This window comes from Vipera berus (assembly GCF_964194415.1).
Source record: "Vipera berus genome assembly, chromosome: Z".
In the NCBI taxonomy this organism is placed as follows: Eukaryota; Metazoa; Chordata; class Lepidosauria; order Squamata; family Viperidae; genus Vipera; species Vipera berus.
The window spans coordinates 84,901,303-84,928,916 of NC_138205.1; the positions used below are offsets into that span (position 1 = coordinate 84,901,303).

Below are 27,614 nucleotides of genomic sequence, written 5' to 3' on the forward strand. Positions count from 1 at the left end.
TTTGTATGTGTGTTATATAATATAATTCTAAAATAAAGTTCTGGAATAAATTACGTGCAACTACAGATATATTTTAGTAATTACCTGAAAATACAGGATCAGTTAGGGACACTTTGATATAGTGCTTAAAACACCAGAAACCAGGGGATTAAGTTCTAGTTCCACTTTAAGCATGAAGGCAACAATATAACTTTGGATTAATCACTTTAAAACATTTCTGAAAATAATGCTAAGAAAACTTCAAGAGCTTGTCCAGGTAAATCACCAAGATTCAAGACTAACATTTGTACATACATACACAGGCTGTGCCACTTTTATTATTATGTTATGTTATTTTATTCATCACATATGTGATAAATTCTATATAATTTCTTAAACTGTCATTTTATTCATTGTAATCTGAGAATCTATTGAGTACAGTGGGATACGTGAAAGAGGAAAGAGGATGGAAAGGAAGGTGGAGTCAGAGTTAAGTTGGTGAGTGGAAGATTCCAGACTGATGTGGTTGGCTTACTAGAATGGGCCAGTAGCAATATAGAGACTGCCTCTATAATGAGGCAATATCTAAGGTTCCTCTTCAAAGACAGTAACATGAAAAAAGGATTAAAGAACTGAGTCTGACTGGGTAGAAATTCTAAATTAGCATTCAGTGCATTCTGAGTAGTCTACCCTCAACCATCGAAGTTCAGTGGGTGATTTTTGTTCAGTTGTTGTTGTTGTTAGCTGCGAAGTCGTGTCCGACCCATCGCGACCCTATGGACAACATTCCTCCAGGCCTTCCTGTCCTCTACCATCTTCTGGAGTCCATTTAAGCTCGCGCCTACTGCTTCAGTGACTCCATCCAGCCACCTCATTCTCTGTCGTCCCCTTCTTCTATTGCCCTCGATCTTTCCCAGCATTAGGCTCTTCTCCAGTGAGTCCTTCCTTCTCATTAGGTGGCCAAAGTACTTGAGTTTTAGCTTCAGAATCTGGCCTTCTAAAGAGCAGTCAGGATTGATCTCCTCTAGGACTGACCGGTTTGATCGCCTTGCAGTCCAAGGGACTCGCAGGAGTCTTCTCCAGCACCACAGTTCAAAGGCCTCAATTCTTTGGCGCTCAGCCTTTTTTATGGTCCAACTTTCACTGCCATACATTGCAACTGGGAAGACCATAGCCTTGACTATACGCACTTTTGTTGACAGGGTGATGTCTCTGCTTTTTAGTGTGCTGTCTAGATTTGCCATGGCTTTCCTCCCCAGGAGCAAGCGTCTTTTAATTTCTTGGCTACAGTCCCTGTCTGCAGTGATCTTGGAGCCCAGGAAAATAAAATCTGTCACTACCTCCATTTCTTCCCCATCTATTTGCCAGGAATTGAGAGGGCCAGATGCCATGATCTTGGTTTTCTTAATGTTAAGTTTCAACCCAAGTTTTGCACTCTCCTTCTTCACCTGCAACAAGAGGCTCTTTAGTTCTTCTTCACTTTCTGCCATTAGAGTAGTATCATCTGCTTAGAGTGGTATCATCTGCTTAGAGTGGTATCATCTGTTCAGTTATACCCTTTCAACCCAGACTTATCTCTCAGTTGTTTGGGAGAAAATAATGGAAGGAATGCTAGTATACTGCCTTGAAGCCTTAAACTGGAGGCTCGATATATCACAAATAAATTGATAAAAATGGTTATGTGGAACTTCATAAAAGCTCTAGTCTAACTTGTCTGAAAAATTCCATGTAAAAGGTTATAAATGTCTTTCAAGATAATTTGCTATTTTAATAGTATTTTATTTAATGTTGTTGTTGTTCAGTAGCCATAATAGTTAAAAGCAACAGCACAAGCAGAATTGAGGTTTAATATGTTTTCTTTTATGCTGCAGCTTCCTTTTTTTCCTGATTACCATGTGAGGCGCATAATTAGGGTGGGCAACAAATGTAAATTGAGATAAATTGTAGAAATGTATTTATGGATCTTGTGCTATTGTTGCTGTTATTGATTAAATACGTATGCCATCAAATCATCCAAATTCATGGTGGCTTACTAGAGGATAAATTATAATAAAACATTTGATAAGAATAAGAGCCTTGGTGGAGCAGTGGGCTAATGCCTCCTTAAGTAACCCCAGCTGCCTGCAATTAGTGCAGGTTCGAGTCCCACCAGGCTCAAGGTTGACTCAGGCTTCCATCCTTCCGAGGTAGGTAAAATGAGGACCCAGATTGTTGGGGGCAATAAGCTGACTTTGTAAAAATGCCGCTTGGGGGGGGGAGCAAAAGCCCTAATAAGCAGGCATATACATAGAATGAAGGCTATTGCTAAGCACATTGATTTGTGCTTTAGATTGTAAGCCGCCCTGAGTCTTCGGAGAAGGGCGGGATATAAATGGGATATAAAAAAATCACAATCTCACTTCATTTGCATGCTGTTAATTGAAACTATTCATATCAGATTTTGTAAGGTTTCTAGGTTAAAACAACACTTTTCACTTTGCTTTTTCAAATACTGTGATGTATTCAGTACTGCTGTTAATAATTAGTGGTAGTAAAGTTCTTTTCTATTTTAAAGATTCACTATATATTTTTTTTTATTGAAAAGTTTTAACATACAGTTTATCTTTAACAGTCCCCCCTCCCCTCCCTTCTCCCTCCCCCCCTACCTCTCCCCCCTCCCCCCCTCCCCCCCCCCTACTTCCCAGAGCTAAATACAAGGTATATATATAAAAAAGAATCATAAACAACCATATATTAACAACCATAACCTCTAAAATCCATCACTCTCTAGCTTATATAGGATAGGGTAATCTTTAATAATATTAAATATATATAGAAAAACTAAAACAGAAAAAGAAGGAAAAAGAAGGAAGACTTATTCAAATGCTACATGAAACTTCTTAACCTTATACTTATTCTGGATAAACTCAATCCATTTTCTCCATTCCATAATGTAACGTTCTTGCGAGTGATCTTTCAGATAAGCCGAAATCTTCGCCATTTCTGCCAGGTCGGAGACCTTTAAAGTCCACTCTTCTATAGTCGGCAGTTCCTCTTTCTTCCAATACTGACCTATCAAGAGTCTTGCTGCCGTAATTAAATTTAACATCAACTTAGTGTCCACAACCGTAGCGTCCATGATTATTCCCAACAAGAAAAGTTGCGGACAAAACTTTATCCTTTGCTTAAAAATCTTCTGCATATTCCACCAAATTTTTATCCAAAAAGCCTTGATCTTTTTACAAGTCCACCATACATGAAAATATGTTGCATCTTCATCTCCACATCTCCAGCATTTTGGCTGATAGTTCGGATACATACTTGCAAGCTTTTTAGGATCTAGATGCCATCTATAAAACATTTTATAAAAATTCTCTCTTAAGTTTTGAGCTTGTGTAAATTTTACGTTCCTCACCCAAATCTTTTCCCACGTGTCCATTGTAATAACTTCCTGGTTATTTTGGGCCCATTTTATCATACAATCCTTAACAAGCTCTGTTTCTGAGTCAATCTCTATCAATGCAAGATATATCCGTTTAATGTGTGCTGGACCCTGATTTCTAATTTGCTTTATCAGATTTTCATCAGTCATTGTAAAACCATTTTTTTTACAATGACTGATGAAAATCTGAATGTATTTCTCTAGAAATTAAAAATACATATAAATATAGTGAATCTTTGTAAAAATGGTTTTACAAAGATTCACTACGTATATTTATATGTATTTTTAATTTCTAGAGAAATACATTCATGACTTTTCCAGGCATATTCTGATATATAATAAAATTGTTATTATATAGATTATGACAGTAATAGAATCTGCCCATTACAGTTGTAAAATGTTGCAGTCTTTAAGTGAGGCATCCATATGATCGCCTCCCTCAATAGCCGCTGTCTTGGCCATCTCAAATGTGGCTACTAAGCAGTCACATGGGAAGGTTGAACAGAGTGAGAGAACTTCTTCCTGAAAAGGGGTAGGCAGCTGCTCTACTCCTTGGAATGAGCTAAAAAAATAGAAGTTCTTTTCTCTAGCTGGGACAGGACAGATAGGAGGTGCACTATACAGCATGTTAGTCCTACAGGAGTAGGGCGGTATATAAGTCTAATAAAGATAAAGAAAGATGTTGCTGCCCTAGAGAAAAAGAGAGAAAGAAAGCAGCTTGTGACCTAACACTGTCAGCTTCCCTGATGATTTGCAAATGGTGATAACATGATTGCAGAGGGCTTGGTAACCCATTGTAAATGTGAATGGGTTGCCAAGAGCCCAGATCACGATTATGTGGCTATGGAAGCACAGCAACACCCATGACTTAGCACTGGTTATATGTCCCTTCATTCAGTGCCATTGTTATTTCAAACAGTCTCTGAATGAATATTTGTAAGTCAAGGACTACCTGCATATTGTTGTATAAGACTAAGATAATTTACTTTTACATTCAGTATAATGGGCTATAAGATTTATAGAAGAGTCCTTATCATGTCATTAAAACGCTGCTGTAGCAGAGACATGGGCCCATTCTAGATGTACATACAGAATCCTATATGGAGTACCTCAGGTAACAGTGTGATTTCCAGGTATAATATGAATAAAGTGCATTTAGAACTGTAAATGTTGGTTGAAGGCCCAAGTACAGAATTAAAACCCATATCTTTCCCTTTTTATTGAATTATCTACAGAGAATTGCTTCCTTTAGTGCAGAGGTCTACAACCCTTGGAGTACTGGAGGTACTCCAGGTTTGTGGCCTGTTAGGAACTGGGCCATACAGCTGGAGTTGAGTAGCAGGCGAGTGAACAAAACTGAAACCATCACTCCTCCTTTGTGGAAAAATTGTTTTCCATGAAATTGGTCCCTAATGCCAAAAAGGTTGAGGACCACTGCTTTAGTGTAAATGATGCTAACCTGTAATAAAGTTATTATTTGTATAATTTATAATATAGTATTGCTCCTTTCAATGTTTTGGTTCCAATATATAATTCAGAAAAATGATGTAATTTTACTTAAAAGTTCTCTTAACAAAACAAATATATATATAATAGTTTAATCATGGCAAATGCCATTATTCTAGCTCCTCTGTCAAGTTTTTATATGTTTACTTGGCCTGTTCTTCTCTGCACCTGCCTTGTCTCCTGTTGGGCAGGATTCTGCCTCCTGGCACTGTAGTTGTGGCACACTTGGTGTGGGACTCAAGAGGCCAGCTGTAAGTGGTTTTTTTTCACTAGATAGCTGTGTAACTGGTGTGTTGGTTTCAGTGATTTTTGTGTTTTTGTCTTTATGTGAGCCAATAGTTTGTACAATGCTATATATTATGTTGGTGAATTTTTATAATTATATACACAGTTTCATGGGTAATTTGAACAACCCTACTATATAAAGAATTAATTTTCCATAAATATTTTTTTATATTGAATTTATAAAATGAAGCAATTGTGTATATAATTACTTTGATTTAGTGGAATTTGTAGTTATTTAATATAAAACACTTTTATTCCCAAGATATAATTTTAGTAAGTTTTTGTGATTGTATATTTTGACATAGTTATGAAAAAAGTATTTGTATGTATGGTTAAATTAAATTGTTATTAAACTTCATAACGTATGTATACGCTGTAATAATACAGTATATTTTGCTTGCAACCTGTCACTTATTTGTAAATGTCAGTTTCAAAATGCTTTAGAATACTTTAATATACTATTAATTATTCTTTGAAAATAGGTGGATATGAACTTTATGAGGAAGATTCCAATAGGTGCAGAGGCATCAAATGTGCTTGTTGGAGAAGTGGATTTTTTGGAGAGACCAATTATTGCATTTGTGAGGCTGTCTCCAGCTGTGCTTCTCACTGGTCTCACAGAGGTTCCTGTTCCTACACGGTAAAATAAAAATATAATGTAATAAAGCTCTCTGTATTATTTTTAATATATTATGTGAAGCAATATTCTTTTTCTTAGAAAGAAAAAAGAGGCTGCTGTCTGTTGTGGGTTTATCATGCTGGTTTAAAATCTTGTATGCAGATTTTATCTTATGTTGGTTTAAAATCTCTCTAACTTCATAGTTCATACTTATGATTTAGTGGCAAATGCAGAAAATTGAACTTAAAATAACTTTCAGATTATTATTAGTATTTCGTATGGCATAACAGAATACAGCATAATGCATAAACATTCACCAAAACAACGTATGAAACGTGTATCAAACTGTACCAATTTAAAATATACCAATTTAAAAATACAAACACAAATGCTGATTAAATTATGAATAAAATCAAATTATGTATGAGCAGATACTGGGGTGGCTACTCCTATGGCCAGATGTCTAAGATGTTTAGTCATTGAGCAATATTGCCCTGTAGATGATGTATTTCATGTAGGGATCCAGAGAACCTTCTGAGGGGGCATTTCATCACAATATGGTAAAGTTTGTGGGATGTTCCCATAGTTATAGTCAGGATTATCAACCAGCTCCCATTTATATTTCCAATATTGGCACCTGCCACAGTTGATTCAAATCTGGCTGACCACTGCCCAGATTTTCTTTGGGACATTAAAGCCAAAGGGGCATTGTACTGGATCAGACACTAAATTAAATAGATCTGGGTTAGTCCTCTCCTGCTGCTCTGCTAATCTCAGTGTCAAAGTTTCACTGACTAATTGCTGTCCAAGTTTCAATGATAGGTTCTGAGATTTGAGTATGAATATTTGATTGTGACAATCATCATGTATAAGTAATAATCAGTTTGTCTCATATTTTTGCAACTCCCATTTTAAGGCTAATTATCTTCTAAGATATTTCAAATGCATATTAAAATGAGACAATATATTACAAAAGTAATGTTTATTTTGATCTAAAAAATTTGGAATGCCAATTTTATCCTCTCTTGTCTTGCCAGTAAAGGCAAAATAGAATTTTGTAATAATTTTAAGATAAATTCTGATAACTATATTGTTATTTTAATAGAAGGGAAAATGAATTAGACCAGTGTGAATTACATAAAATGTTTGGCAAATTTTCTAGATGAAAAAGTATAGTGTCATTACCATCCAGTAACATTGGATTAAGAAATTTCCAATCCATTGTACTCATTGTAGTCAAAAACATTCTTCTTGTTGTTGTTGTTATATGTGCTATTATTCAATAGTAAAAATTCTAGTTGTCATTGACGGATATTATTGAATTCCTGCTATAATATTTGACCTTGCAATCCATTTTCATAATTCCACAGTTTCCTTTTTCTGTTGCTGGGACCAGCAGGTAAAGCACCTCAGTATCATGAAATTGGTCGATCAATAGCAACACTCATGACTGATGATGTGAGTACTGCCATTTACTATATACCCCCCAAAATAATTTAAAATAGGCTGAAGTCAATATGCATTTTTATAATTAACTTAAATTTATAATTGTAGAGTATATCATCTTATGCACACATATTTATAAATACATTCTCATGTGCATATACATTATGCCTTTCTCTGGCACGTGCAGAGATGAGGTCCTATCTGTGTTTCTCCATTTTAGTCATCTCAACTTCTTTGTTGGTATTGGGAGAAGCAGCTGGATATCCCTCATTTTTGGGATGTTAAATTAAAATAATATAATAAGAAAAGAAATTGAATTATACATAGTTCCCAAAAAATTCTGTTGCTAAGTGAGATAGTTGTTGAATGAGTTTTGCCCCATTTTACAACCTTTCTTGTCACATTTGATAAATGAATCACTGCAATTGTTAATAACACAGTTGTTAAGTTATCTGGCTTCCCCATTGACTTCGCTTCTCAGAAGGTTGTAAAAGGTGATCACATGATCACAGTACATTGCAACTGTTATAAATATGATTCAGTTGCCAAGCATCTGAATTTTGATCACATGACCATGGGAATGCTGCAATGATCATAAGTCACTTTCAGTTCTGTTGTAACTTCAGTCACTAAATGAACTATTGTAAGTTGAGGACTACCTGTATGTAGTTTATATCAATGCTGTTTTTCATATCTGTCTATATCTTTGCCCATGTGAACTAACCATTTTTCTATAACATCCATGAACTTCTTTGTACATGTCTTTTTCTTTTGTTTTTAGTCTTCCCTTTCATTTAACTAATTCATTTTTATTGTTTTGCTCTGCAATGTGTGTCATTTGACTATATGCCCAAATCACCTTGAAGTATTTTCTTCTAGTAATTTTCATTTCATATTAAGTGCATTGTTCAATATCCATTAATTCTTGACCTTATCCTGCCTTTTCTCACACATAGGTTTTAAATGCTTTTTATATAAATGAGCAGAAGTATGCTATAATGAATAGTTATTTTCCTGTTTTTTGGACAAGTATTAATTCTTGCAAGATAAATTACTATTCATTACTTTTCTACTAGCAGATCTGAACAGTCCATCAATTCTACCCGAATCTATCTACTTGCTCCAATTTTGCCTTTATAAGTTGCCATTGTTCCTCCATTTTCCCAGTGCAACACAACTACTTTGTTCTTTGGACTTGGGAATTAATCTATTATACTCCTCATTGCATCATTTCTATTATTTATTTATTAAAATTAATTCATTAAAAAACTGCCCAATACTTGAAAGTCTCTGGCGAATATAGAGTAAAACACACAAAAAAATGTAAGCTGAATGTATATACTACTAAAATTTTTGTTCCTGTAACCTTTAACTGGGTGAAACAGATCATCAGAGGATAACAATTTTTGAACCAAGGTACCTCAAATGGGATAACTTAATGTATCCAAAATCTGGAATCTATGACACCTATTGAAATCGAAATTTGGCTAATTTTATAAAATATTTTATGAAGTAAATGTTGTCATAAAACACTTCATGACATAATGTAAAATGTAATAAATTTTTCCTGTGCTGATGTTTGACTGCACTATACAGTTCAACATGGATGATTTTCAAGGCATATACATTTCTGAATGTATCCCATCACATCCAGTGAAGGCAATATACTAAAGGTTGTCATTGCTGAAGGCATTGAAAAATGGTATGGTAAGGAAATATTTCTAAAAAGGATGACTCAACAGGTCAGAAGTTATCTAGTGAAAATATATAGATAACTTCAAAAGAAATATAAAAATAAAAATATTATATAAACTAGGAGCGGCACTAGTCTAATGAAACTAATGAAATGTTATAATTATGTTAATTTTAAAGTTAACTATAATGTGTTAATTTTAACGTTGTTAGCTGCGAAGTCATGTCTGACCCATCGCGACCCTATGGACAACATTCCTCCAGGCCTTCCTGTCCTCTACCATCTTCTGGAGTCCATTTAAGCTCACGCCTACTACTTCAGTGACTCCATCCAGCCACTTCATTCTCTGTCATCCCTTTCTTCTATTGCCCTCAATCTTTCCCAGCATGAGGCTCTTCTCCAGTGATTCCTTCCTTCTCATTAGGTGGCCAAAGTATTTAAGGATCTGGCCTTCTAAAGAGCAGTCAGGGTTGATCTCCTCTAGGACTGACCGGTTTGATCGCCTTGCAGTCCAAGGGACTCGCAGGAGTCTTCTCCAGCACCATAGTTCAAAGGCTTCAATTCTTTGGCGCTCAGCCTTTCTTATGGTCCAACTTTCACTGCCATACATTGCAACTGGGAAGACCATAGCCTTGACTATACGCACTTTTGTTGACAGGGTGATGTCTGCTTTTTAGTGGGCTGTCTAGATTTGCCATGGCTTTCTTCCCCAGGAGCAAACGTCTTTTATTTTCTTGCCTACAGTCCCCATCTGCAGTGATCTTGGAGCCCAGGAAAATAAAATCTGTTACTACCTCCATTTCTTCCCCATCTATTTGCCAGGAATTGAGAGGGCCGGATGCCATGATCTTGGTTTTCTTAATATTAAGTTTCAACCCAAGTTTTGCACTCTCCTTCTTCACTCGCAACAAGAGGCTCTTCTGAATCAGCTTCAGAATTTGTAGCGGGCCTGAGGCAGGCCGCATGCCTTTGCAAATTTTCAAACTTAGAAGATCCACTATGAGACCGGCTCGTCCGCGGCCTACGGGACCGAACGCTTCAGCAGAGACTCTGCCAGACCAAACTTAACATTTTCAGAAGCACAAGACAAAGTAATGGCTGATGAAGCCGCCGGGGGCGCAGTTCAAACAGTACAGCCCACCAAAATGACAAAGCATGAAGAATCAGTCCACCATGAGGACACCGAACGCACTGAAGAATCTTCTGAGGAAGAAGAGCCTGAAATCAACAGACTCCAAAAGCAACCCAACACGCAACACCTCAACAGCCAGCAGCGAGAGAACACTTACAAGGCAGTTCTGTTACCTAGATGTAAAGGGTGCGGCAGCAACTATTTTCGCGCCGATTGCAGATTCCAATCAGCCATGTGCAGAGCTTGCGCAAGGACAGGCCACATCGCAGTGGTTTGCAGAGCCCGCCAGAGAAACTGGCCACCCAAACACCAGTCACAAGAACCGACTAGGAGAGGTACTGGGGCCCAGGGAATGGTTAGTGTGGGGTTTTTCAGAAGCCGTAGAAGCATGTGCTGCACGGGCCCGACGGCCCCTCAAACCTAAACTCAGACCACTGGTAGAGCTACAAGGAGTTCCATGTAAGATGGAATTGGACTCTGGCTCTGCAGTCTCAATTATTTCTCAAGACACTTTTAACTTCGTGTGTAGGCGCAGTAACAATTGGGCCAAACTAAGGCCCTCAGACATAATCCTAACTGACTTTCAAAATGTTCAAGTTAAAGGTAAGGGAGAAGCCACTTTGACGGTAAAATTTAAGGGGTTTTTTGGGCACCTGGATGTCATAGTAGTAGGGGGCCAAAGAACGAGTCTCATTGGACTCGATTGGTTTGATGCAGACCTTGCATCAGTATGCGAGGACTATGCAGATGTTTTTGATTCAGCCCTAGGAACATACACAGGCCCACCTATCTCATTTAAGCTAGTTCCAATCAGGGTTAAGCCTTGAGGGTCCCCTTTGCCTTTAATAAGCTTGTAGAACAGGGCATTTTACAGCCTGTTGATGGTGGGGAGTGGGAAACTCCTATAGTCACTCCAGTTAAAGCCAACGTAGAAATTCGCATTTGCACTGACTATAAATGCACTCTAAATAAAGCCTTCAAGCAACACGCTTACCTGGTCCCAGTTGTCAACCACATTTTAGCCTCCTTGCAAGGGGGTACTATTTTTGCTAAAGTTGATTTAGCATAGGCCTATCAGCAATTCCGGTTGATGAGGCCACAGCTGTGGCTCACACGATCCTGACTCACAGGTGGGAGGAAACACACACTCCCTGGTCTAGGATTCACATAGACTACGCTGGGCCCTTTCAGGGACAGCTCTTCCTTATAGTAGTGGATAGCCATTCCAAATGGCTGGAAGTAATTCCAGTTCCTAACATGACTACTGCTAGGACCATCCAGGTGCTAAGAAAACTGTTTGCCACACATGGGCTGCCAGATGTCTTAGTTTCAGACAATGTTAGTTAGTTTCAGACAATTCACTGCTGCTGAATTTCAGGCCTTCCTTAGAGCTAATATCATCAGACATGCAACGTCTGCGCCTTTTCACCCATCTTCTAATGGTCAAGCTGAACGCATGGTGAGGACAAAGGAATCACTCAAGCGCATTGTAACAGGTGACTGGCATCATAGATTGGCAGATTTTCTACTCTACTTTTACTTCATAACTGAGGAGGAACCAGAGGGAGAAGTGGGGAGTCCAGGAATGCAACATGGATCCCCTGAATGAGCAAGCTAATCGGATTTCAGCAACCGCTGTGCCTACTCTGCTGATCAGTCTGACTGTGGGGTGGGCCAACCTGGAGAGGCCAGCCAGAGAGCATCAATCCCCTTGACTCAGGAGCACCAAGGACACAGGTCTACCCAGCCCACTGGGTAAGCTGGTACATCACAAAGTGACTGGAACTCCGAGATGTTCCACTAGGGTACACAAGCCTCCTTCATATCTTGCTGATTACGTTGTAAAATAAAGAGCTATAATATTGTTGTATTGCAGCTTGCCAGTGTACTACAGAAACTAGCGTTATGATGTTAACTGGCGTACTTTCAATGAAGGCATATTCATTCAGGTGCTATGATGTAACTGTCTAGTGTGCTGTCAATGAAGCCTATTCATTCAGACGTTGTTTAATAACATTGTAACCTATATGGGTTTTTTTCTATTACTATTATTTAAGTTTGTTTTGATAATGCGTCTTGATAATTGCATTAAGACTAACTTGTGTTAATATTGTCTGATCTAAGAGGGGAGGGGTGTTATGTACTGGGCTCATTAATAATACCACGTGGGTTGCTGGAGCAGCTAATGGCTCTCCAGCAACCCAGAGTACAAGTCTCCAGTGCTACTATTGGCTATCCCTAGGTGGCAATGGTTGCTTCAAACCTATTGGCTGCCGCCTAGGGGCTAGACTATATATTGCGGCTAGTTGCAGCCATTTCCCCAGTTCAGATTCTGCACGAAATAAACCATGAGTTTTCCTGTACTCATTTACCTCGTCTTCATTCCTGCATCAAAGAACCTGCTACACAACACACCCAATCAAAGGCTTTAGCATAGTCAATGAAGCAGAAGTAGATGTTTTTCTGGAACTCCCTAGCTTTCTCCATGATCCAGCGTATGTTGGCAATTTGATCTCTAGTTCCTCTGCCTCTTCGAAATCCTGCCTGTATTTCTGGTAATTCTCGATCTACATACTGCTGGAGTCTAGCTTGTAGGATTTTAAGCATAACTTTACTAGCATGTGAAATGAGTGCAATGGTGCGATAGTTTGAACATTCTTTGGCACTGTCTTTCTTTGGAATTGTAATATAAACTGTTCTTTTCCATTATTGTGGCCACTGTTGAGTTTTCCAAATTTGCTGGCAAATTGAGTGTAGCACTTTTACTGCATCATCTTTTAAGGTTTTGAATAGCTCAGCTGGAATACTGTCACCCCCACTAGCTTTGTTGTTGCTCAGTTTTTCTAAGGCCCATTTCACTTCACATTCTAGGATGTCTGGCTCAAAGTCAGTGACCACCTCATTGTGGTTATCAGGGACGTTAAGCTCATTCTTGTATAGTTCTTCTGTGTAATTTTGCCACCTCTTCTTAATCTCTTCTGCCTCTGTTAGGTCCCTGCCATTTTGGTCCTTTATCATGCCCATTTTTGCATGAAACGTTCCCTTCATCTCTCCAATTTTCTTGAAGAGATCTCTGGTCCTCGCTATTCTATTGTTTTCTTCTATTTCTTTGCACTGTTCATTTAAGAAGGCATTCTTATCTCTTCTAGCTATTCTCTGGAATTCTACATTCAATTGGGCATATCTTTTTTTTCCTGCCTTGCCTTTCTCTTCCCTCCTTTCCTCAGCTATTTGCAAAGCTTCCTCAGACAGCCATTTTGCTTTCTTGCATTTCTTTTTCTTTGGGATGGTTTTGGTTGCTACCTCTTGTACAATGTTGCGAACCTCTGTCCATAGTTCTTCAGGCACTCTGTCTATCAGATCTAATTTCTTACATCTATTTGTCACCTCTACTGTATATTCAACAGGGATATGACTTAATTCATACCTGAGTGGCCTAGTGCTTTTCCCTACTTTCTTCAGTTTAAGCCTAAACTTTGCAACGAGGAGCTCATGGTCTGAGCCACAGTCAGCTTTTGGTCTTGTTTTTACTGACTGTATAGAGCTTGTCCATCTTTGGCTGCAGAGCACGTAGTCAGTCTGATTTCTGTGTTGACCGTCTAGTGATGTCCATGTGTAGAGCCATCTCTTGGGTTGTTGGAAAAGAGTGTTTGCTATGACCATCGTATTCTCTTGACAAAATTCTATCAGTCTGTGCCCTGCTTCATTTTGTACTCCAAGGCCAAACTTGCCTGTTATTCCGATTATCTTTTGGCTTCCTACTTTAGCATTCCAATCCCCCATGATGATAAGGACATCATTTTTGGGTGTTAGTTCTATAAGGTGCTGTAGGGCTTCATAGAACCGGTCAATTTCATCCTCTTCAGCACCGGTGGTTGGGGCATAGACTTGGACTACTGTGATATTGAATGGTTTGCCTTGGATTCGAACTGAGATCATTCTGTCATTTTGGGGATTGTATCCCAGTATTTCTTTTCTTACTCTTTTATTGACTATGAAGGCTACTCCATTTCTTCTGAGGAATTCTTGCCCGCAGTAGTATACCTGATGGTCATCTGAATTAAATTCACCCATTCCTCTCCATTTTAGTTTGCTGATTCCTAAGATGTCGATGTTCAGTCTTGTCATCTCTTGTTTGACCATGTCCAGCTTTCCTTGATTCATGGATCTTACATTCCAGGTTCCTATGGAGAAAAAATCTTTACATCGGACTTTCCTTTCACCACCAGATACATCCACAGCTGAGCGTCCTTTCAGCTTTGGCCCAGTCGCTTCATTCTTTCTGGCGCTACTAGTACTAGCCCTCTGCTTTTCCCCAGTAGCATATTGGACACCTTCCGACCTGAGGGGCTTATCTTCCAGCGTCATATCATTTTGCCTTTTGGTACTGTCCATAGGGTTTTCATGGCAAAGATACTGGAGTGGGTTGCCATTTCCTTCTCTAGTGGATCACGTTTTGTCAGAACTCTCTGCTATGACCTTTCCATCTTGGATGGCCCTGCACAGCATAGCTCATAGCTTCATTGAATTACACAAGCCCCTTCGCCACAACAAGGCAGTAATCCATGAAGGGGATTTTAACATTAACTGTGTGTTTTTCTTTGTGTTTAACAATTTTTATATTAAGCATATATGAAATTAAATATTTTTGATTATATTTAAGTGTTAACCATTAAGTATTATTTGTACAATCTTTAAATAGTAATCTCTCATGAAATGTGATGGGTGTGTCTGGGACTATAAAATATTGTCATTTAATTTGGCAGTAACAACTTATTTTTTACTATTTAGTACTTAATCCAGTTTTGCAGTTGATTCCTTGATGGATCTGGATGGCTTCCAAACAAATTAATATGTACTTGTGACTTCTCAATTGGATAATTACACTGTGCTCTACACGGGATTGCTGGTGAAGAGCATTTTGAAGCTTCAGCTGGTTCAAAATGTGGCAGTCTGGATAGTTAATGGTGCCAGTTATTTAGCATGTGACACTACTGTTGTATTGGCTTCCAGTTTGTTTCTGGTGTAATTTAAGTGGTAGTAATTTTATGTTCTTGGGTTGGGGCCAGTTTACCTATGGGACCATCTCTTTCCAGTTTTTTCTGTCTTTTTTAACCAATCCAGAAAAAGGGTCCATTGTCCATCCCTCACTTCCTTGTTCACCCTCCCCAACCCTTGCCACAGTTCTCAGTACCCTCCTTGAGACTCACACAACCCTCCCCAAGCCTTGCTGTACCTACCTCACAAACCTCTTTCATCTTCTCCCACTTGGCAGCATCCACTTATCTGCTTGCCAGCCTGCTTACAAGCTTTCTGGGACTTGCAACTTCATGCTGGCTTCCCCACTTAATTGATTATGAGAAGGCAGAGGAAGTTGTCTCACCAAAAATTGTAGGATTTTGTTAACAAAGGTGACTAGGACTGCTGAGATTGCTGTCACTAAGTGATTGGTTGTGCCTTATGACCATATCATCCAACAAAGGAAATTCTGATCTCAATGGCTATGGAAATTAAGGACTACCTGTGCATCTTTGGGGTTGGTATGTAATGAAACCTGTGAAGATGTGGATTGCAAAAATAACTATTTTAGTTAAAAATAGTACAAGCAATTTACCGAAGGAATGGAATGGAACGGAACAGAACAGAACAGAATAGTTGGAAGGGACCTTGGAGGTCATCTAGTCCAACCCCCTGCTCAGGCAGAAAACCCTATACCACTTCAGACAAATGGTTGTCCAATCTCCTCTTAAAAACTTCCATTGTTGGAACATTCACAACTTCTGGATTGTTCTGCTGATTAATTTTGGCAGCTGCGGCACACTGCTGGCTCATATTTACTGTAAATGATTTTGGAGTGTTAGATATTCCTGCCAGCTAGATGAATTCTCCATCTATCCCCTCATCCAAATAATTGATGAAGATGTTGAAGAGTATTGGGCCTAAAACAGGCTTGGGTACCCCACTGCATATGTCCCTCCATGTAGGTGCAGTTCCATTAAGAACTACATATTGAGTGTAGTTGGTCACCCAATTATGAAACCATCTGGTGGTGATGCTGTCTAATCCACAGTTTTTCTATCTTATCAATTAGTAGGTTGTGGTCTACTTTATCAAATGCCTTACTGAAATCCAAGTAAATTAAATCCACAGCATTTCTCTGGTCCACTAATTTTTCCATCTTGTCAAAGAATACAATAAGATTTGTCTGGCATGATCTGTTTTTGACAAACCCATGTTGGCTTTTGGTTATCACTTTGTTTGCCTCTAAATATTCACTGATTCATTGTTTTATTACCTTTTCCAGAATCTTCCCAGGTATTGAGGTCAGGCTGATAGGTCTGTAGTTTCCTGGATCTATTTTTTTCTCCTTTTTTGAAGATGGGAACTACATCAGCTCTTTTCCAGTCCTCTGGTAGTTCCCCAGTGCTTCAGATATTTGAAAAATATAGGTTAGTGGCTCTGAGATCATATCTGCCAGTTCCTTCAGAATCTTGGGGTGTAATCTATCTGGTCCTGGTGATTTGAACTCATTTAGGCTGCACATTACCATTTTCTTACCTATTTTAAGTTGTGTTTCTATTCTGTTTTTATGGCATTGTTTTTGATAGGTTGGACTGTTTTTCCCCTTTGTGTGAAGACAGATGCAAAAACGAGTTAAATAATTATTCTTGCTCCCTGTTGCTTGTCACCTTCTTGCCACTTTCCCCCACTAATGGACCAACCGTTTCCTTAACTTTTTTCTTGTTTTTTTACGGGTTGAAAGAAGCTTTTTTTGTTATTTTTGACTTTTGTTGCAAGCCTTAGTTCATTTTGTGCCTTAGCTTTCCTCACTTCATCTTTGCAGGCATGGGCTATATGCTGATATTCTGCCTTATTATGTGCCTCTCTTTCTACTTTTTATACTTGTCCTTTTTATCTTTCAATTTATCAGAGAGCTCTTTATGCAGCCATGCTGGTTTCTTTTGAGAAGCTGTTGTTTTGAACTATATCAGCCCTTTTCCAGTCCTCTGATACTTCCCCGATGCTCCTGGATCTTTGAAAAATATAGTTCAGTGGTTCTGAGATCACATTTGCCAGTTCCTTGAGAACCTTGGGGTGTAATCCATCTGGTCCATCTGTGCATGTTTATACACACATTGTCAACATTTACCCAAACAGTTGTTCACAAATAAAATTAATTTAAACATTTGTTCAGAAATGGATATTCAATTCTTTCCTTCAACTTCATAGTAAGGCAGATTTTGGAAATAGGATAACAGCAAGTAGTAAATAGTAAGTTGAAATTTTAGCTCTTATAGTTAGTTATGTGAGTACTAATAATACTAATAAAAGTAATACTAAGTGTATAGAATTTGATTGCCCGTTTTCTTATAACTTGGCCGTATACCTTTATCTGTTCAGCCATCTTATTCAAGATGATTAAAGCCTGTAAATATCAAATTACTATATTGTTTTAGTAATAATGCCCAGCAAAGTCCTTGTTTTTAAAAAAGATTCTTCATCAGTGATAGCTCCACCTTTACATTGCTATATCAAACTGTTCATGGAATTTACACCATTATTGCCGATTATAATTATAAAAGTTGTTCAGAATGTGTGGAATATGCCAAATAAGTTGTCACAGTGTTATTAGATTATTTATTGTCTGTACATTTCATATTATTTGCAAGTAAGCAGTACCTGCAACAGTTAAACCGTGTTTTAGAAAGAATATTAACAAAATTTGGTTTTAGAAATTACTTGCAGGATGCTTTCTCCTTGAGATTTGCATACATTATAGATTCTTCCTTTACGCTTTTAAATCTATAGCAGTTGAACAATTATTGAAGACAGTATGAATCATCTTTCATATAATGCGGCTTTTTGTCTTGAGGAGCAAAACACCCAGGACAAAGACTGCTTGGGCGAATGGGCTGAGCTGAAGAGTGAGGGCTAGGAGCCCATTGGCTAAGGAAAATGGCCGGGGGAGGGCCAGTAGAGGAGGAAAGCTGGCTATAAATGGGCTGAGGTGGATGGCCAGAGGCAAAGTGGGTCCAGCCAATGATAGAAGCCTCATTCAGAAAACCCAATGTGTTTATAAGTTAATACTTTAATCTAGATTTATTAAACTAATTCTTCATTTTGGTCTTTCAGCTATATTAGTCATGTTTAGTACTTCTTAGTAAAGAGTTCTGTAATGTCAAAAAATGAAATACAAATATATATTTATATGCTGTTTTTTAAAAGGTTTTCCATGATGTTGCTTATAAAGCCAAAGACAGAAATGATCTACTATCTGGAATAGATGAATTTTTGGATCAAGTGACTGTTCTTCCTCCAGGCGAGTGGGATCCTTCAATAAGAATTGAACCACCCAAGAGCGTTCCTTCTCAGGTAAGTTTCTCTTCAAATGAAGAGTCCTTTAAAAATGCATAATGGTATGGTAAGTTTGAGTAAGATTGTATCACAAACCTGAAAAATAAATTTGCAATGAAGTAACAAGGTGATGACATGGTGAGATCAAATTCATAGTATTGTTTTTATCCTATAAAAAGATTCAAAAGCAAAAAGAAAGGAAGAAATTATTTTACAGCTTTTAGACAATTTAGTGAATAGGAGTGGCTATCACATATAATTTATGACAGATCCACAGTTTGATATATTCACTATACCTAACTTAGATAGTCTAGTTACGATTGATTTAAACAAGCTATTATTAATACAGTAGTGTGTTAATTATTGGAAATTATTTCTGAGTAGAGAGTTAATTTTAGATTAGCATGTTAAAAATACAACTCTGGTTTGGAAGAACACTATTAAATAGTTAGTCTGGAAAACTAATATAGATGTGAAGAAGATGGCTTGAAATTATGCTTGTTACTGCAGTATGACTTTGAGAGTGAACATAGTGTAGTAGCTAAAATGCTGGACTAGTAATGGGAGACCCAGCTTCTAGTTTTCCTTGGATCATTGACTGTGGACTAGTTATTTCTTCTGATTCCTAATTATTGTTATATGCTGGGACAAGCTGGCTGAAAAACAAAAGCCTTCCTCAAATCATACATTGATAGCTTTGCTACATTAATTAGATAAAACATAATTTTAAACAAGCTACTAAAGAACAAATACAAAGAATAATAACTTTATCATGATTTAAAGGCAAAAATCATTTGACAGATTAATGTTAAAAACAGGAGAAGAGGAAGATTCCTAAATTTCCAAATGGAGCTGCTTCTCCTGGAGAACCCCTTAACGAAGAAGGTCATCATGCTGGACCTGAACTACAGAGAACTGGAAGGTGTGTAGAATTTACTTCAGTTATAACAATATCAGTGTAAAATCTAAATTACTGTTGCTTTAAAAATTTATAAGATGCCATGGATTAAAATTTTCTACATAAATATGCTTGATTCCCAGCTAATAGTCTATTTTAGTCTCTTAATACAGTAGAAGTATTCTTTAATAGGCTCCAGGGACTATAGCGAAGTTTTAAAACAACGTCTGAAACCAGATTATGAAGATAAAAATAGTTTGAAGTCAAAAATTGCTTGTACAAAGCTAGATATTCAAAATATTGCAGTAAAGAGCACTTATAAAGATTTCTCACATGTGAAAATAGTACAGATATCCTGTAAGCTCCCAATCTTTGCAGTTACAACAGAAAAAAGAAAAAGGCTAATATCTTTATTAAGCTAAATTCTATTGAAATGTAAGTGTCTTCATATGGAAAATCCTTTTGAAGATATGGTTGCCTAAAATTTAAATATGGGCTAAAATTTAATTAAATACCATTATTAAAGGAGAGATAACCCTGACAAATGGAAGATTTTAGATTTCAGTTTCTCTCAAAAGTTCTTCATCTTCCTCAGGATGAATATCTGTTTTGTTTTGTTTTTCATTCTCAATTATAAACATAAAAATAATGGACATTGTAACTCAGCTTTTTTAAAAATTAAACTTCTTTTTCAAAGAATACTTTATAATCACCAAATTAATTTTTCCAATATCTTATAAACAATGAAACAATGCTTACAAATACTTGCAGCTAGCTTCCTATATCTTTAAAAATATAGTTAATATTAAATACCAGGATTGTATGTAAGTTGATTTTAAAATTACTCAAAGCATATATTACTATTCACCGCAACCAGCGTACATGCACAAAACCTGGTACTGAATGCAGAAATTGATGACCTGAAAATGTTTTCATTTAAGACAACCCCCAGAGACTAACAATAGATACTTTACCATTAAAATACATAAACCAGAATATCAGTTCACTCAGCTGAGAATGTATAGATGAAATTGGAATGTTTGCATCTGTATTGTCAATAGGTTTGGAATATAAGGCTAATTTATGCTAAAAATCTGCACTGTCAGTCTTGTGTGTCCCATAGTTTTAAACATTCTGGAGTCCTATAGAGTACAGTTTGATGAGTTTCATCTCACCTATTTAGGCTTTTTGGTGGTTTGATACTTGACATCAAAAGGAAAACATCTTTTTTCTTGAGTGACTTCAAGGATGCATTAAGTCTGCAGTGTCTGGCCTCGATTCTTTTCCTATACTGTGCCTGTATGTCTCCTGTAATCACTTTTGGAGGGCTCCTTGGAGAAGCTACAGAAGGCAGAATAGTGAGTACAAAGAATGGTAGTAGCCAGGATTTTAGCTTTTCAGAGGCAAGTGACTGTGTTCATTTGTCTCCTTTATTTCTACTTTTATTTGAAGACTTTTATCAACATCCTTTTGACTAGCCCTGCCCAATAATACATGTTTCTCAAATATGTGGAAAAAATGGAGACCAGGAGGAGATGCACAGTTAAGGTAAAAATTATCCTGCCTTGATGAATCTGTTTCATGGTCCGAGAAACAACTTTCATTGTGTATGTTTTTAAAAGGCCTTAACCTAATGGGAAAAAATGTTTGTTACATTTTCATAATATATTCAAGAATGCTAATTCAGAGATCTTGTTTCTTTTGTGAAATAATAAAATAAAAACATGCTTTTAAAATGTTTTGTAAATAAAAATTCAGCATTCTGAGTTAAACTAAATGTCATGCACACATGCATGTAACAAAATTCAAATTAATCTTTTTGTTAGAGAAAAAACTGTTTCAAAAAGAGATATGAGAATTATTTATCTTTTCTCTATCATGAATTTCCCTATCATATTTCATTTGGTGTGAAAACCATTTATCACTATCTTTCCTTCCCCACCTACCCAAGTCCAGCTTGAATGTTTCTGGGGATATAGCAGTGGAGAAAAGATAGCAGAAAAATGATAAAACATCCTTTCTTACAGGTTCTCCACACAGAACAATTCTCTTAAATCTGATTTACTCTAAAGAAATAATTGGATTTGAATGCATGTATGCAATACCTAGTTTGATTTTAAAATATTTGTTTTCTTTTGCCAGAGAAAAAATATATTTCTAAAGAAAATTTGAATGTTAACTAACAAGTTTGGTCAACTATTATATTTTCATGATAATTTCAAGTGTATCAGCCATAATAACAGCTGGTTTATCCTAGCTTTCAAATTAATGAATTAACTGAATATATAAATTAATGGAATAACTGAATATAAATTACTCATGCTCAGCATTTTAGTTTGTAACTGGCAGTTGTGAAACTACTTTTTGAAGGTGTTATGGCATATAATATGCAGTATCAATGTATTCTTCTATGCACAGGGTGGAAAAACCTATGGATTTTGAGTCATATGTTGTCCTGAATTGCATTTTTATAATCTCTAGAACATTCTCAGTTTGCTTTGATAAAATTTGCCAGCCATATAGAAGAATTTTGGCTATAGGACTTTTCACATTTGGGGAGCAAAACAGAGGACCACTTAGTTATGGTCATCTTCCATACAGCTTAATTAACACATTTGCTTAATGGATACATTTCAAATTCGCAAAGAGGGTATAAAATTTGGTTCTGCTCATTACATTATTTAAAATATACGTCCTTGTAGTCCTTAAACTTATTTTCATATATATTGAAAAGTTAACTTTGCTGTCTAGCACAATATCAGTACTTTGAATTTTCCTAAATTTGTTATATACCTGGACACCTTTAGATGTATATGTTATATTATTCTGGTTTCAAAAACTCACAAAAATTCTGCCTTCTACTTCCTTATAAAAGAGCTAGTTTTCTATACTATAATATGACCTGGTTAATATGATGTCCAATGTCTGTGGCTATCATACATAGCTTACTTCCTCTAGCTAAAATGATGATATTTAGCATAATTTGTTGCTAAATAGTAGTTAGACTGTATGTCATCAAGCTACTGACTTTTAAAATGTCCTTTTTTAATGTACATTTAAAAATACCTTATACTGTATTTTCTAGCTGTCTGGAGTTGTTTGCTGCCTTCAGTGGCTTGATGTGCATGAGTACATTAGTTCTTGCACTTTTGTGTTTAAACATAATAACTTAAGAAACATGTCTTGAGTACAGATGATTTTCTTGTATCTCCAAAGCTGTCATTTCTGCAATATATTTGATCTGAATACCTAAGGTTAATTCACTGATAAGCCCAGACTAAATTGTGTGTACCTTTTAAGTATGATTGTAAATGCTAAGGGCTGCTTGTGCCCCCCCCCCAATCTAATCCCACTGACCTTTACATATTTGTGATTATTGATTATTTTAGTGTACACAGTTTCAACTTGTATTATATTTGCCCATAAAATGTCTTTGTTGATGTTAATACTATGCAGTGAATCAAAGTAATTAAATGTGAGGTTGTTTGGATATTTTAAATTACTTTTGGTATTTTAAAATACATAGAAATATAATTTTAAGTCCTCTCACTCCCTGTCTTATATAGAAAATAAAAGGGGAGATAGTTGCTGGGCATCTATGGAACACTGTAATTGAGAAAGTGCATTACTGGATAGTATGATAACTACAGTATTTGATTTGTTTATTATTTCTACTGTTAATTTATTTCTTCTAAATATTGAATCATCGTTGCTCTTTTGTATTTGGTCAGTTTTTCAGTTCTATGATTTGCATGTTTTAATACAAGCCTCATGCTCAGCTTGGTTAAAGGTTTGTTACAAACATGCTTTCTTTATACAGTAAAAGTTATCCTTGTTTTCCTACTTTAATTAGATTTGGTATGTTACAAGTATTATAACATCCTTTTTATCATTTAATGTGCCAAAATGAATAACCTTTCCTTAGGTTTTTGTATAAATTTATACCTTAATGGGATTATTTCATACTGAACACTTTATTACTAATGTAACATAAAATGTATTTGGCTAATAATATTTGTAATACTCTAATTGTTGATGCTGTTAACTAATGTATGAAAATATCTTCAGTGAATCACATGATTCTTTTTCCCTCTCTCCAGAGTGCAATAGAGTCTTTATTTGGAGCATCATTAACTGGAGTTGCCTATTCACTTTTTTCTGGGCAACCTTTGACAATATTGGGCAGCACTGGACCAGTACTAGTATTTGAAAAGATATTGTTTAAATTTTGCAAGTAAGTACATTTTTCATTCTCAAAAATTTAACATTCTACTAGTTTCAGTTTCTCTTAAGGCATATTTAGGTATAGTGTCTGAAATCTGTTTGTAATTTGTTTCAAACAGATTAAATATTTGCATGACTTAATTTAGCAAGAAATCAAAATTTTGTCCTTAGGGTTCCATCATTAAACACTTTTAGAGTTGTCACTATGGGCAAATAAGGCAAGCGTTCTAGAACAAAACTAGTTCATCATATCAAATATTAATTTTTGATTCACTAGGAGTGAATTTACAAACTGTCTTCTTGATTTCATCTTATTAGCAATTCTTCAAGGTATTTATCCTGATATAATATTTTTAAAAAATAAATATGAAAAACAAATTAAACAAAAGATAAATACTAAAAACCAAAGTGCATCACATTGCAGATGGAATTACATTTGTTTTAACACCAGGGGCCTGCAGTGAGGGGAAAAATTATTTGATCTGCTGATTTTGTACATTTGCCCACTGACAAAAAATGATCAGTCTATAATTTTAATGATAAGTTTATTTTAACAGTGAGAGACAATCCAGAAAACACATTTCAAAAAAGTTATAAATTGATTTGCATTTTAATGAGTGAAATGTGTATTCGATCCCCTAACAGTCAGCAAGATTTCTGGCTCCCAGGTGTCCTTTATACAGGTAACGAGCTGAGATTAGGAGCACTGTCTTAAAGGGAGTGCTCCTAATCTCAGCTTGTTACCTGTATAAAAACATCAGTCCACAGAAGCAATCAGATTCCAAACTTTCCACCATTGCCAAGACCAAAGAGCTGTCCAAGGGTGTCAGGCACAAGATTGTAGACCTACAGAAGGCTGGAATGGGCTACAAGACCATTGCCAAGCAGCTTAGTGAGAAGATGACAACAGTAAGTGCGTTTATTCGCAAATGGGAGAAACACAAAATAACTGTCAGTCTCCCTTGGTCTGGGGCTCCATGCAAGATCTCACCTTGTGGAGTTTTAATGATCATGAGAATGGTGAGGAATCAGCCCAGAACTACATTGGAGGATCTTGTCAATGATCTCAATGCAGTTGGGACCATAGTCACCAAGAAAACAATTGGTAACACACTACGCCGTGAAGGACTGGAATCCTGCAGCGCCCGCAAGGCCCCCTTGCTCAAGAAACCACATGTACAGGCCCGTCTGAAGTGAATGATTCAGAGTGAAAGTATTGTAGTCAGATGAGACCAAAATTGAGCTCTATGGCATCAACTCAACTTGCAATGTTAGGAGGAGGAGGAATGCTGCCTGTGACTCCAAGAACACTATCCCCACCGTCAAACATGGAGGTGGAAATATTATGCTTTGGTGTGCTTTTCTGCTAAGGGGACAGGACAACTTCACTGCATCAAAGGGATGATGGGGCCATGTACCAAGAAATCTTGGGTGAGAACCTCCTTCCCTCAGCCAGGGCATGGATGGGTATTCTAGCATGACAATAACCCAACACACACGGCCAAGGCACCAAAGGAGTGGCTCAAGAAGTACATTAAGTTCCTGGAGTGGCATAGCTAGTCTCCAGACTTTAATCTCATAGAAAATCTGTGGAGGGAGCTGAAGGTTCGAACTGCCAAATGTCAGCTTAGAAATGTAATGATGTAGAGAGAATCTGCAAAGAGGAGTGGGACAAAATCCCTCCTGAGATGTGTGCAAACCTGGTGGCCAACTACAAGAAATGTGTGACCTCTGTGACTGCCAACAAGGGTTTTGCCACCAAGCACTAAGTCATGTCAAATACTTATTTTGCTCATTAAATTGCAAATCAATTTATAACTTTTTTGAAATGCATTTTTCTGCATTTTTCTGCATTTTTATTGTGTCTCACTGTTAAAATAAACCTACCATTAAAATTATAGACTGATCATTTCTTTGTCAGTGGGTGAGTATACAAAATCACCACTGCTATATATGGTGGGAGGAGGTGAATCAGGAAAATTAGCATAGTATCCATGAGTGCCCCAAAAATCCAATTTTTGCATACCGAGCTATGAATTCAATCCATATCTCGGTCCTTGGTTGCAGAGTTCAATCCATAGCTTGGTTCTGCAAGAACTCTGCAACCAAGGACCAAGATATGGATTGAATTCATAGCTCGGTACTTGGCTGTGTAGGCCAGAATGCAGCTGCAGAATGAAGCTGCTCCTTTGGCCCCAGAAGAAGTGGACCTGCTGGGTGGGGCTGTCGGAGCCAGAGTTGAGTAACATATCCCCCCAAAATAAGACCTGGTGCTTCTTTTTGGGGAAACACAGTATCCTTGGCCAGGAAGGAGAGAGGAAAAACATGAAGCTGACTTGTGCCAGACTAACTCTGGACCTAATTTGATACCAAAGAATTAATAAAGAAGCTCTTAAAAAGAGTGCAGAAATTAAGGGTGCATAAGCATTGAAAAAGTTCTTATTGCCACACATTTTCAGAAGGTAGCAGTAATGCCTGAGACCAGCTTGTGCAACAGATCTGCTATTCCTGATTTTAAAGCTTTACAATTTAAAATTTCCAATTATTTTATTTCAGTTGTTGAAATGTCATTAAAAATTCAAAGATTAAAAAAAACACCAAAACAACTAGTGTAGCTTACTCTATTGAAATAGAATTAAAATCTGTATTTTGAAGTTTGTTACTGATCCATAAATAGGTTTATTTGCTTGGGAGGATTCAGTCCTCTTCAAATTATGCTACATAGTAGAGTGTGCATATGTATCTTTGTCAACATTAGTGTGTAACAGAATGCATTACAATAGTGAAAAACATTTTTATAAATCATTTTACTAATATATGATTCTATGTTGCCTTTTTCAACAGGGATTATAAACTTTCTTATCTTTCTTTACGAACCAGTATTGGTCTGTGGACATCATTTTTATGCATCTTGTTAGTAGCAACTGATGCAAGCAGCCTTGTGTGTTACATTACTCGATTTACTGAAGAGGCTTTTGCTGCCCTGATTTGCATAATATTTATATATGAAGCACTGGAAAAGCTCTTTCATTTGGGAGAAGTATATCCTTTCAATATGCACAATGATCTTGATAAGCTGACATTGTATTCGTACGTGTGATTTTTACATAAAATATGTTTTTTTACTGTTTTCTTTGAACTTTCCTAGAAATTTTGAGAATCAGATTAAGCCGATAGTTCATCGAAGAAAGTAATACAATAATTTAGATGCAGCAGAATTATTCTCTTGTTCTATTGTTTCCTTGATTATTACTCTTAATGCATATTCTAAATTATTTGTTTGGATATTCCTCATTCCACTCCTTTTCTTCACTTTTTTGCCTTTATTTCTAATATTGAAAAGGAACATGAGTGTTTATTTTTAGAGTGAATCATCAGCTATTTATTATCATTAGCTCTTTATTAAAACAATTTGTTTTGAAATTGCACTGCATTTCCTGTTTTAGGTCATTTAGGTCATTTCATTATTTCATAGCAAATTTTCTTATTTTCCATTATTCTGTTTTTAAAATATGAGGATAAATGTTAAAATGTATAAAATGCTTAATTTTAAATTTGCTAGATGTGTATGTGCTGAGCCTCCAAATCCCAGTAATGAAACTTTAGAGCTGTGGATGAGAAACTATGATTCTCTGGATAACATACCATGGACCAACTTCACAGTTAAGGTGAATGTCTTGAAAGGTGATGTAAAATTTCATATTGCAGAGCTGATAAAAAAGAAATAATAAATTGCATTTGACATATGGCTTGGGGAAGGTATGAAACATTCAGCCTGTCCCAAGGCCTCCCCCATCCACCATCAGCACTTATTTGAATGGTAACTGGCAATGCTGGGACTGCAGTCATAAATTGATGAAGCCACATGCGATCTTATTTGATGATTGCATCATGTAATGATCAAAATTCCAGTCCCAATTTGTGATGGTAAGGTGAGGACCTTCTGTATCAGCTATCAAGTCAATGTCCACTGTTAACAGTCACAAAGTTTATCCCCAAGATGATCTGTCTCTACAGTAACTTGATCTTTAGGTCTTCCAATATTGCACTCATTGC

At 36.7% G+C, this 27,614-nt stretch overlaps 1 protein-coding gene across 3 annotated transcripts in view; it reads left to right on the plus strand.

Annotated features, from left to right (window-relative positions):
* The window catches only part of SLC4A7 (solute carrier family 4 member 7), a 110,388-nt gene that overhangs the window by 61,555 nt on the left and 21,219 nt on the right, over nt 1-27,614 (plus strand). For all 3 annotated transcript variants that reach the window (XM_081344060.1, XM_081344058.1, XM_081344059.1), the window contains 8 exons: nt 5,674-5,831; nt 7,181-7,268; nt 18,308-18,454; nt 19,255-19,358; nt 20,518-20,692; nt 23,435-23,568; nt 26,403-26,648; nt 27,121-27,226. In XM_081344060.1, coding sequence (XP_081200186.1) covers nt 5,674-5,831; nt 7,181-7,268; nt 18,308-18,454; nt 19,255-19,358; nt 20,518-20,692; nt 23,435-23,568; nt 26,403-26,648; nt 27,121-27,226 — 1,158 coding nt within the window. The remainder of the gene's footprint in view (nt 1-5,673; nt 5,832-7,180; nt 7,269-18,307; nt 18,455-19,254; nt 19,359-20,517; nt 20,693-23,434; nt 23,569-26,402; nt 26,649-27,120; nt 27,227-27,614) is intronic.